Source organism: Lissotriton helveticus, chromosome 2_1, assembly GCF_964261635.1.
Source record: "Lissotriton helveticus chromosome 2_1, aLisHel1.1, whole genome shotgun sequence".
Lineage (NCBI taxonomy): Eukaryota > Metazoa > Chordata > Amphibia > Caudata > Salamandridae > Lissotriton > Lissotriton helveticus.
In genome coordinates, this window is record NC_136059.1 from 1,001,145,951 (window position 1) to 1,001,159,090 (window position 13,140).

Genomic DNA, 13,140 nt, shown 5'->3' on the forward strand with positions numbered 1-13,140 from the left:
AAATTTCCTACCACCCAGCGTTCCCCTTGATCTCCCGAGTAAAATGATACCTCACTTGTGTGGGTGGGCCAAAGGCCTGTGACTAAGGTGGGGTGCTTAATTTGTCAAACCTAAATACTACATTTTTTAAAAATTCATTTTTAGCCTGTTCGGCTTTGGGGCACCCACACAAGTGAGGTATCATTTTACTCGGCATAACAAGGGGAACGCTGGGTAGTAGGACATTTTTGCCGGCACGGAGATCCCACACAAAAAAGTTTGGAAAAGTGGTTTTTTTTTTACCTAATTTTAAGGTTTGCAAAGAATTCTGGGTAGGAAAACATTGGGGGACCCACGCATGCCATACCTCCCTGGACTCCCCCGGGTGTCTAGTTTTCAGAACTGTTTGGGTTTGGTAGTTTCCAAAGATGGCCACTGAGCCCCGGGCCAAAAACTCAGGTGCCCCCCCAAAAAAATCAAGGTAATTTTGCTATAGGGTATTTTAAATTCACCACCGTACGATTTGAACCTTTTCCTGTTGCAGCCACTATGCCTACCCACGAAAGTGAGGTACCATTTTTTTCGGGAGACCTGGGGGAACGCTGGGTGGGTGGAAATTTGTTGATCCACGCAGATTCCAGAACTTTCCACCACAGAAATGTGAGGAAAATTTCTTTTTTTGTCAATTTCTTAGCTTTGCAAGGGATTCTGGGTAACAAAACCTGGTGGTAGGCAGTCGAATCACCCCATCCTGGATTCCCCTGGGTGTCTAGTTTTCAAAAATGTATAGGTTTGCTAGGTGTCCCTAGGTGCTGGCAGAGCTAGGGCTCAAAAACAAAAGGTAGTCTCTTTGTCCAAAAAGGGCACGATTTCACTGGGAAATTGAGGTGCGACCACATTGCGTTTTGCGCTGTTTCATGTCGCAGGCACTAGGCAGACCCAGGCAAGTGAGGTAGCATTTTTATCGGGAGACCCAGGGGGACGCTGGGTGGGTGGAAATTTGTTGATCCACACAGATTCCAGAACTTTCCACCACAGAAATGTGAGGAAAATGCATTTTTTTTGTCAATTTCTTAGCTTTGCAAGGGATTCTGGGTAACAGAACTTGGTGGTAGGCAGTCGAGTCACCCCATCCTGAATTTCCCTGGGTGTCTAGTTTCCAAAAATGTATAGGTTTGCTCGGTTTACCTAGGTGCCGGCAGAGCTCGGGCTCAAAAACTAAAGGTAGTCTATTTGCCCAAAAAGGGCACGATTTCACTGGGAAATTGAGGTGCGACCACGTTGCGTTTTGCGCTGTTTCCTGTCGCAGGCACTAGGCAGACCCAGGCAAGTGATGTAGCATTTTTATCGGGAGACCCGGGGGAACGCTGGGTGGGTGGAAATTTGTTGATCCACGCAGATTCCAGAACTTTCCACCACAGAAATGTGAGGAAAATGCGTTTTTTTTGTCAATTTCTTAGCTTTGCAAGGGATTCCGGGTAACAGAACCTGGTGGTAGGCAGTCGAGTCACCCCATCCTGAATTTCCCTGGGTATCTAGTTTTCAAAAATGTATAGGTTTGCTAGGTTTCCCTAGGTGCCGGCAGAGCTCGGGCTCAAAAACAAAAGGTAGTCTCTTTGTCCAAAAAGGGCACGATTTCACTGGGAAATTGAGGTGCGACCACGTTGCGTTTTGCGCTGTTTCCTGTCGCAGGCACTAGGCAGACTCAGGCAAGTGAGGTAGGATTTCTATCGGGAGACCCGAACTTTCCAGAACAAATTCCAGAACTTTCCACCACAGAAATGTGAGGAAAATGCTTTTTTTTGTCAAATTCTTAGCTTTGCAAGGGATTCTGGGTAACAGAACCTGACCTGGTGGTAGGCAGTCGAATGACCCCATCCTGAATTCCCCTGGGTGTGTAGTTTTAAAAAATGTATAGGTTTGCTAGGTTTCCCTAGGTGCCGGCAGAGCTAGGGCTCAAAAACAAAAGGTAGTCTCTTTGTCCAAAAAGGGCACGATTTCACTGGGAAATTGAGGTACGACCACGTTGCGTTTTGCGCTGTTTCCTATCAAGGGGCACTAGGCAGACCCAGGCAAGTGAGGTAGCATTGTTTTCAGGAGACCCGGGGGAACACTGGGTGGGTAGAAATTTGTTGATCCACGCAGATTCCAGAACTTTCCACCACAGAAATGTGAGGAAAATGCGTTTATTTTGTCAATTTCTTAGCTTTGTAAGGGATTCTGGGTAACAGAACCTGGTGGTAGGCAGTCGAGTCACCCCATCCTGAATTTCCCTGGGTGTCTAGTTTTCAAAAATGTATAGGTTTGCTAGGTTTCCCTAGGTGCCGGCAGAGCTCGGGCTCAAAAACTAAAGGTAGTCTATTTGCCCAAAAAGGACACGATTTCACTGGGAAATTGAGGTGCGACCACGTTGCGTTTTGCGCTGTTTCCTGTCGCAGGCACTAGGCAGACCCAGGCAAGTGAGGTAGCATTTTTATCGAGAGACCCGGGGGAACGCTGGATGGGTAGAAATTTGTTGATCCACGCAGATTCCAGAACTTTCCACCACAGAAATGTGAGGAAAATGCGTTTTTTTGTCAATTTCTTAGCTTTGCAAGGCATTCCGGGTAACAGACCACATCACCCCATCCTGAATTCCCCTGGGTGTCCAGTTTTCAAAAATGTATAGGTTTGCTAGGTTTCCCTAGGTGCCGGCAGAGCTAGGGTGCAAAAACTACAGGTAGTCTCTATCCCCAAAAAGGGCACGATTTCACTGTGAAATTGAGGTGCGACCACGTTGCGTTTTGCGCTGTTTCCTGTCGCAGGCACTAGGCAGACCCAGGCAAGTGAGGTAGAATTTTTTTTGGGAGACCCGGGGGAACGCTGGGTGGGTGTAAATTTGTTGATCCACGCAGATTCCAGAACTTTCCACCACAGAAATGTGAGGAAAATTTGTTTTTTTTGTCAATTTCTTAGCTTTGCAAGGGATTCTGGGTAACAGAACCTGGTGGTAGGCAGTCGAGTCACCCCCATCCTGAATTCCCCTGGGTGTCTAGTTTTCAAAAATGTATGGGTTTGCTAGGTTTCCCTAGGTGCCGGCAGAGCTAGGGTGCAAAAACTACAGGTAGGCACTTTGCCATAAAAGGGTCAATTTTTAACTGCAACATTGAGGTGTGACCACGTTGAATTTTGCGCCGTTTCCTGTCGCAGGCACAAGGCCGACCCACACAAGTGAGGTACCGTTTTTATCGGGAGACTTAGGGTAATTCAGATTTGTAAATCAACTGTTATTACCAATTGAGTTTTCATGCATTTCTCCCTTCCCAATGAAAGACATTGTGTAAAAAAAATAATCTTTTTTAAAAAATGACCAATAATTCTCATGCTAGTATGAGTATTCCCAATTTTGAAAATGTGCAATTATACACTGTTTCTAAACTCTATAATTTGAAATACATAGGTGTTTTTCATACCGATTTTTCCACATATACATTTTCCAAGAATAAGTGCTCTATACCCAGTAAATAAAAAAAAAACATTGCAAGTTGCTGCTCAGTTTTTGGATCTGGGTTCGTCAGGTTCTTGAAGAAACTACAAGTCCTATATATCCCCACAACCAGGAAGGTCTAACAAATGTAACGGTACATTGCTTTCCAAGAGCTGTCAAAATTACAAGAAGTTATAGGTGAAAACGTTGAGACAAAAGGCTGTTTTTTTCAACAAATTTTCAATTATTCCAATATTTAACTGTTAGTTTCTATAAAGAAACCTTCATGGATTTAGACAAATGACCCCTTTCTGAATTCAGAATGTTGTCTACGTTTTGAAAATGTATAGCTTTACAGGATCCCTTATTGCTTTCAAACTCATTTCTACCATTAACTGGAAGGAGGTGGAAAGCTCTAAAAATAGCAAAAATAGGCTATGTCCCAGAAAAATGCCAAAACTGTGTGAAAAATGTTGGTTCTCTGACAAAAGACTGTCATTCCCTAAAAGCTGAGAAAATGGAGATTTAAGCCCCACAAACCCTTTTTTGATACCATTTGCAGGGAAAAACCCAGAGGCTTTCATTTGCAGCCCGTTTTTCCCATTTTTCTGAAAAAAAACGAAAATTTCACTATATTTTGGTTAATTTCCGGGACCCCTCCAAGGGAATCCACAAACCCTGGGCACCTTTAAAATCCACATGATGTTGGAAGAAAAGGACGCAAATTTGGCGTGGATACATTATGTGGTCAAAAAGTTACAGGGGCCTAAGCGCGCACTACCCCAAATCGCCAAAAAAAGGCTTAGCACAGGAGGGGAAAAGGCCTAGCAGCGAAGGGGTTAAAAGCAATTATGAAGCTGACAACGTTAATCGCACGTGAGAATGAGAAATGAAAAATTGAAACAGTTGAAGAAGAAGAGCAAGTAAGGCTAGAAACAAAGGGAAAGATGATCAGCATTTGTGTAAACACAACCCAGACACCAAAAAAATGTCTTTGTTGATGCAAATGAGTATATATTGGTACAGTGCAAATAAATAACAAATAACACAACACAACCATATGTATGGACGCAGGTGTGTAGCTTCCATCACTAGGATCAAACCGGATGCAAAACCAAGAAGTATATTTTCAAAAGAGGACTATCCAATTGATGCATTTAAGTCAGCAGTCTTATCCAATGAATAAGCAATACAGGGCTGGACAGGCCTTTTATTACACCGGGCATATTCCTCGGTGAGCTGGAGGCCGGTTTTAAAGAATAGGGCAGCTCCTGGTGCTTCTGTTACTTTCTCCAGCTCCCTTTGGTTAACTGCAGAAGAAATGGGAGGCTTCAAAAGAGACAAAGAAGGTGGAGGGGCATGTACAGAGAAAGCAATGAGAGGGGGAAGAAAGAGAAGGCGGAAGAGAGGATGGATGGATGAATTGATCTATCGATGGATTGATCATGAAGAGACTACGGGAGCAGGGCTGGTTTGATAATTTTTGCTAGGTCTGCTTACCTCAAACGCTTATCGGAATCTGCACATACATCTGCATACACTTAACATTTGCAATTACTGGCATGCAGCAGATTGTCATTTTAAAACTTTATTAACTCTTCACCTGCCTATGGATACTGTGTACAGATGCTATTTATTTAGCAATAAACTGCATGTCTACGTAAACCTATTGTATGTTTATGAAAAATACATGCAGAAATGTATACTTATTGCAAAATAAACGCAAGGCACACAGTAATTACAGCTACAATGAGACCGATTAGAATTATTAACCAATCTTGATGTACAATGACAATCCCACTCAGATCAACCTATAACCGTACCCAGGCTTACCAGACGGAACACACTAGAGTAGTTCATCTACTGTCCTCAGACTTACTGTGGCCTGGAAATACTAGGACATGCTAGTCCAACACTGCCCACTCAAAGTAAATGAATGGTGGATGGGGGAGAGTAGTCTCATAGGTCCCAAAGGCTGAGCTATAATCTTGTATTGACCACCTGCCCTCATCACTTCTTGTCCAAGTTACTATGACTCAGCTCTATTGCCTCCCAGTGGCATAGGGGGTGTGATTGATGATGTGACTATGGTTTGGTAGGCCTCTGCATGGTGGTATCAAATTTTGCCACGTCCCACTTGGTATAATAAGCCATTGAGCGAGCACCTGGGTAGACTGTCATCTCACCACATAAAGAAGGGCATGTCTGCTTAATATCTGACTGCCTGGCCTCAGTGTTGTCCCCTCAGTGAAGCGTGCATTTCATGCAAAAAACATCAGAAGAGAGAGTTTATGAGAAATAACAACTCAAAGCCAAAGAAGCAGAATAAAGGGTAGAGTGTGCTTCAGCACACAGAAAGCGTTTGAGCTCCGTACTCACAGTTACTTTTTAGAATAGCATGGGCATAGCTGTGCCCCAGACATGCCAGTCAATACACTGGGGCTACTACACATCCAGGCAAATATCTTTCTCACATCAAGGTAATGAAATCAATAGGTCACTGTGGGGCTTAATATCAACAACTAGCGATATTTATTGCTAAATGAGCTTAGCGATATTTTTGTATTGCCGCGCATTGCCGGATTTTATCGCAGAGATAACGTGCTATTAGCAACGTTTATTTTAAATGCAATAAAATATCCGGTGATAGCGGCTCAATGCGTGAATATCGCTGGAAATCCAGCGATATTCAGGCATTAACGCCAATAGGGTCTTAACCTGAATATCCAACTCCCATTGGATATACTGGTTAAGAAGTGGTCTAAGCAGGCGTTTGTTTTTGACGATATTCACGCTTAGCGCACATTTTTTCATCGCTGTGCCTTCGTTGATAATAGGCGATAGCGATGTTAGCGACTGCTTTCAGTCGCTAACAGGTTGGGTACGCCCACTTTGCATGTCATTAGCGATAAATATCGCTGACATGCAAAGCGGGCCCCAAACCGCTCGCTATCGTCTACAAACTGTCGCTAACTGCTGTTAGCGACAGCTTGTTAATAGGGCAATCAAATTATCGCCCCTTTAACGGGAAAAACTCCAGCTAAAGTGGTGATAAGGCCCTTGAAAATATGCCCCCTTGTTCCTTACTTTCGTATCATACAGAAGCTAGTGGAGAAGAGCTTCCATTTCTTAAGGCACACATGCATTCTTCAGGGAATCACAGGTAAGCTAACTGAAACCACGCGACCTTTGCCATTATGGAGGTGCAGGGCTAATACCTGGAAATGGGCAAAGGTCAGCAATGGGAGACTGATAAAAAGAAAGATAGAAATGTATGGGTGGCTCATTAGCAATATGGCATCGAACAACCATAACACTGAGAAAATGCAGGAGGGGGCAGTGCTTTGAATGGGTTGGGAGGAGGGTGGCTTGAAAAATGTCAAGGATGATGACAGTGTTTCGAACTACTGTTGCTCTGTTTGGGCGCCTAAGTGCCTGGCCTAGGATTCTGCTGGCCCTCCCTAGCTCCTGTGGCCATAGGTGTGGGTAAATTGCAGTGAAAAAGCTGAAAACTGGGATATTCATTCAGATCTTTTATTCATGTGACTGAAGATTGGTATGTGGGACAATGCACCGACAGGCCTACCCTTGCTGCCCTGGAAAAATACCCTCTTGCCAGGATATCCCCACTAGACTTGTGTAAGGAGAGATAGGCATAGGGTCGCAAATGGAAGTGGCCTCCAGGGGTCATATCTAGGTCTGCAGGGATTGTGTTTGAATCTGTGGCTGCTTGACAGGGGGGTAAGCAGTCATAATGTTGCCACTGTGGATACAGGCTCCGACAGGAGCATAGGTCTACTGAGGGTGATATGTGTGGACCCTTGGATTTGAATGTTCCAGAGATGGGTTGGTATAACACTGCAGTAGGGAGAGAGAAGTGTATATCAACATATTCTGGAGGAACATAGGAAATCATGGATCTTATAATGTTAGGCATGTAGCTGTGTGCCCCTGGGGGCATCATCAAAGCTCAAGAGATCATGCTACCACTCTTTATTCAGCATTGTCTCCCTTGACAGGAGCTTTCTTTGAATGAGGAGGCTAATCATCCTGTAGCCTTTCACAGATCCGAGAGGCCATCTTGTCCTGCAGCAGTCTAAGCTGGAAGGTCAAAACAAACTGCAGACGATACACACAAACAGATTGTTATCCTGCAATGCTGGAGCCACGAGTTTTTGAGATGTCACTTCACAGGTGTAGGTTTGTTCCTTTAACATGCTGAACTTACAGTTTAGTATGGGGTTTCTGAAATGAGTTTGGTGCATGCTGAGCGAGCATCCTTATATAGAATTGGTTTTGGGACAGTAATAATCTACTATCATTGCTATGGATTGGGGTGCATGAAACTCGTGGAATCTGACTCTGTAGAATTCCGGGAAGTTACATAAAATCTCTGCGGGATTCCTTGGAGTTCCACCAATGGGAGGAAATAGGCATGTTGTGCTGGGATTTAGTAGCACCGGGAGCCCATTCCGTGCTGAAAAATAAGTGCGACCTGCAACACGCGGTGCACCAGAGGACGCAGCTACTCGAGCTGATTTTGCTGCCACTCGAGTAGATTTTCTACTCGAGCCGCGGCCTTTGGACCGCAAACGGTTGTGACTGTCCGCGTTACACAAAAATCTCACCGGATGTCCTCCTAGAGACTGGAAATCGCACTATGGATCACCAAATCTTACTTGAGTTCACCAATTTACCATTCTGGAGCCATGCACAAGAAAAGAATCTGCCATGTGGCGATTGGCAGTATTGCTCCAAGTCTACCAATCCGCCGGCAGAACAGAATATTTCAACCACCCTTACTATGGGTACATGAGCAGGTGAACATGGTAACCAGGAAGTCAGAGGAAACACAATCCATGGTCCTATTTTTTACCAAAATGTGATGTTAAAAAGTAGATTAATTCAAACATAGTGATGTGGTCATTATGCCAGAAGATAGAGAGCACAATGTGCCCTTAGGAGGCCTGGCCATATTTTTCAGGTGCTGATGTGATTGCAATGTTGCACAGTTCAGGAGATCAGGTTAATAAGTCATAAGGTTGCATAGTGTTTGTGAAAGCAGTCAGTAAGGTGTAGCTGCACATTTACTTTGCTTTGAGGCCATGTGTTTATTTCCCTGTATGTATTCTATGGCTAGTCTTGTGTTGCTTTTTCCAAAGGATGTTGTCTGCATATTTATATTTCTCGTACAGATCCTCCTCTTTTACTTGAGTAGCTTGTTAAACGTGTTCCTCCCTAGGTTCTACTCAATGGTGTACCTTTACATGTACGTGTTGCCTTGTTTCTCAAAGTGTGTCTTCAGAGGTGTGGGATTCTTTCCTTCCGTGTCTGTGGGACTCAGGGTGGTCTCTCGTCAAATTTCTTGATGAATTTTCCTAACTTCAGTTCTCATGAGCATAGGACAATTTGTTTGCTATTTTATCCTATGTAGGAATGCCTTGGTCACCAAAGTTTGCCATCCGTTTGCATGAATGGCCTTCCAAACCATTGTGATCCTGCGCATTGTCAGTAGCAGCACAACATTTAATCTACTTTCTTGTTTTCTCTTGTGAGTGTGTGAAAACTTTCCAGTAGGCATGTTTGAGGATTTTACTTAGTCGCCTGCATCTCAGGTATCATAGCTAAGGGCACCAGACAGCAGGTACGGCCCCTTATTGTCCTTCTTCAGCAGTTGCAACCTCCGAGTCATTAGGGTGTCTTCTGCCTATATTGGTGGTGACATCTGGATTAAAGCTCGTTGGTAGCAGCACTCAGAGCCCTTTCAAAATGGTGACGATGCCAAATGTCATGCTGGCACTTGAAGCTTTTACTACATGAAGTTTGCCAAATAAACCATGTCTGGAGACCACGTGATGCCTCTCAGCTTAGATCATCTTAGGGCACACTCCTGAGCACAAGTCTGCTTCTAGTGAAGGGTCCACTCACCGTCAGCATGAATGTGCTTTACCTGGACAGTCTCTTTTCCTACAGGGCTAGGCACTCTCCCTCCATCTCTAAGCATGCAGCCAGGCAGGCTTCTAGGCTTTAACCCCTTGCACGCGGTATTAATTCTCCCACTATGCAGGAGAATTAACGAATGGGTGGAATTTGTACGGCCCCCGGCTATCATGCCACACGCCCACCGTGACGCGTGATGGCCAGGGGCTGAAGTGAGCACCTAAGGGGTTAAGCAGACCCACTTTGTGCGGACTACCGTTAATGTCTCTTCATCATTGAAAGACTAGCTTTCAGACCGGCACCAGCCCTAGGTCACATTAGTTCTCCAAGTACTCAGTGGAGCACTCCCTTGCTTGGGCAAAAAAAAATTTGGAAGAGGGACAAAGTTTGGATGGCTTGGATCACACATACTCATTTTCTAGACAGGGGATGTTGATCCACTCTTTAAAGTCCTGTAACTGAGGTGGTTCCTTTACAAAATGTCATTTTTTTACTTTAGCACAGATACAGCCTTTTTTGCAAGGTGATGTCTCTCGAAGCAAGTAGTGATCAGGATGGCTCCAAGCAGGACTATCCAAAACATGGACACAAGGAAGTGTGAAGACTCTGCATCTGACTGTCACCAGCCTTCCTGAAGCACCAATCAGTGAAAGAAAAAAGGACAAGCTCTGCCTATAAACTTTTTTCTCAGCTTGAACAACTGGATGTGCTGATTTCCCCCAATACCCGTATATCCAGCAAATGGACCTCCTAAAGAAAGGCTGATCAACAATTCGCAGCTGAAAGGTCCTCACAGAATGTTTAAGGGTAGTCCTTTGTCCAGCCTTCCTCACTTTAGTGTCTAGGCCTCCTATCTTCAGCTTAAAGGATGCAGAAAATGCACTTCCACTGTCTGACAAAGTTGTTTTCCTCCCGCTACCTTGTGCCATGTCAAACAGGGGCTATCCGTAATGGATCCCACTGATCCCAGCAAATAAACTTGCACCATACCACGGAGTCTTGTTAAAAGCCATACTACACATAAATGAACACAACATACACACAGGATGTCAGCCAAAGAGTCGGGTGTCACACTTAAGTAGAACTTTGCATGATTGGGTCAAGTAGGCCACACTCTCTCTGAAGCAAAGAAAAAGGTATGTTCATTTCTATCAATTTAGAAAAATCTACCACCTCCACTTCACGTCAACAGTCCAGGTTATGGACACTAATCTCATTTCAGCAAAGGTAGCACACTTGGTGCATCTTACCAGGGAACAGAACCGGTTTTGGCCCTAGGGGTTACTAAGCTTCAGTTGAGCCAACTAAAGGCAAGATACCAGTTCCACATGCAGTCAGGGCAAGGCAACACACTCATATACCAAGCAGAGGACATTATTGCCCTAACTGAGTTCAGGAAGGTGTCCAGAGCAGAATTCGACTCATATAATGATCTGGCTAATTTCCGGTCACTCTGAAAAGTAATTTAAAGAAGTTCCTTCTCAGGAATTCTGCTTGTAGGAGATGTCTAGCTGCCTTGCCGTTGTCAATGGAACAGTGATTGGGTATCACAAAGTTGGGGGCATATGTATAATAGTGCATCCAAGATTTCTTTTCAACTCAGATCGCACGCACAGATCACCAAACCAGCAGAAGGAAAGATGCTTCAAAGTAACAGGCAGGGTCTTTATGCCAAGATGAAATCGCCTTGAAAATGAAGAGCTCAAAGCTCAGTGCAACAATGTATTACCCAGCAAGGGGACATACATGATACTAGGCATACGATTTAGTGTTTCCATTCATCTGAGTCATGGGCTGATACAAGAGGTATTGTCCACTGCAGACATATCTCACAGTGCAAAATAGAGTAAATTATTCCTGAGGTGTATGCAAACCCCTCTCCAAGTCCTGCCTAACAGTAACTGTACCTTTACAATAGAAGGAGACACAGAGGCAAAGCATGTTCAATTCATTATTGAAACTGCTTTGGTGGATATTGGGATTAGCTCCCATATCCCCCAAGGCATAAAAGTGTATTGGATGGAGAAGAGGACTCAGCAGGCATTCTCTAAAGGATGCAAGTCTATATATTATCCTACCTTGTTGTCATGCATCACTTTGATAAAAAAGATGCTCTTTCAATCCAGAGTAGGAAGAAATTATCTTCAAAGAGTCGCCTGCGCCCACACCTATTACTCTGAGTAACCAAAGACCCGGGAACCTCTTGTTCCCCAGTGAAGCGGAGGACCGGTGATGGGTTACTTTTGAGAGGAGGTAACAGATCTTCAGCAATCACGGATTGTAAGTTGTTGATGAGGAAACAGAGGAGCTTTGAAGTCGAACCCTATGGACTATGCAGCTTTGGATCCCCACAACTAAGAAGCCCTCATAGATGCCCTTGGAAAGAATCCAGGCACTGCTCTTCTGATGTTGATGGTCTAACATTAGCTGAGCCCCTCATGAACGTGCTTTCAAGTTGTGTTCCTGAAGGAGGATGTCACTATAGTATACCAAAATTATGAGTACATATAACAGTGAATTTTTGTGTCACTGGTAAGTATTCAGTGTCAAACAATATAAAATGAACACACATTTTTTTTCAATTCTACACACTTTGCTCTTTCCATCTCATTTTATTGACACGGTTTGTATTATCAATCATGTGTCAATCAAAATGTTCACAATCATTTTGCTATGTAAACAATGAAAATAGTTTATACTCACTGGAATAATTTGACCGCACACACCAACAGGCTCGTGTCTTGTAAATGTAAAGAAGTCTCCATCTGCAAGAGAGCACAGAGAAGTATAGAAGCGCTTCTAAAACTCAGAGAAGGTTCTAAATATGCAAACGTATGCCGACATTTAACTGCGAGCCCCGATAAATGACACAATCAGTCGCATCATGTGCTTGACGTGCTAACTTAATTGGTCCTTAGAATTTCTAATAATAAGAAAAATACTTTCAGTCATTTAAGTAACCACAAAAGAGAGGCATTTTCTGTCCCCGCAAAATGTTTCTCCTCTTCTAGTTTCGAGGGGATTTTGATCAACACAGGATATCATGAGAACCTCGGTGACACTAATCAACAGGATTTTAAACAGCCGCTGCTGCTCCAGTAACCACATGTTTTTTTTAGTAAGGGGTGCATGGAAGATTTCTTAAAACGATTTCTGTGGGTTTAACATTTTCAGGAGAACATTAAAACTCCTAATGAGAATCCTAGATTTCCATGCAAATCCACTGTTCCATGCAAACACCTACAGGGTCATATACTGCAGAATGTCATATGTCATATGAATGTTTTTATTTTTTCACGTGGGACTATCCCTTAACTTAGTTCTCCACAAAGCGAGGCGAGACAGAGGCCCTCATTAAAAGTTGGGCAGAATAGGGAACCATACATGCTAAATACATCCTATTCTGAGTTTTCAAAAGTAAAATGAGGCATAACACAGATTTAAGCAAAAAAACACCTTGCAAGCTCTATTACGCATTTGTTACAAATATCATAGTAAGTTTAGGTAAGACCAAATATGTACCCCCCACCAAACTCCCAATGCAAGTAATACCACTTGCAACTAAAATAATGGGCCATATTATCAAGAAAGAGCGATACATTATCGCCGCTTTTATCGGCAAGAGACTGCCGGTAAAACAGCGATAATGGGCTTGATAATATGCCTTTGTGAATTCCCATAGAAGCCCAGGTTCTGGTGTTAACCTGGGCTTCTATGGGAATTCACAAGGGCATATTATCAAGCCCAATATTGCC

The 13,140-nt window shown here is 43.7% G+C and overlaps 1 protein-coding gene across 1 annotated transcript in view; it reads right to left on the bottom strand.

Annotated features, from left to right (window-relative positions):
• Positions 1–13,140, bottom strand: part of ALDH1A1 (aldehyde dehydrogenase 1 family member A1) — a 240,161-nt gene that overhangs the window by 132,792 nt on the left and 94,229 nt on the right. The window contains exon 5 of the mRNA XM_078675766.1: positions 12,089–12,150. Within this exon, the coding sequence (XP_078531892.1) occupies positions 12,089–12,150 (62 nt within the window). The remainder of the gene's footprint in view (positions 1–12,088; positions 12,151–13,140) is intronic.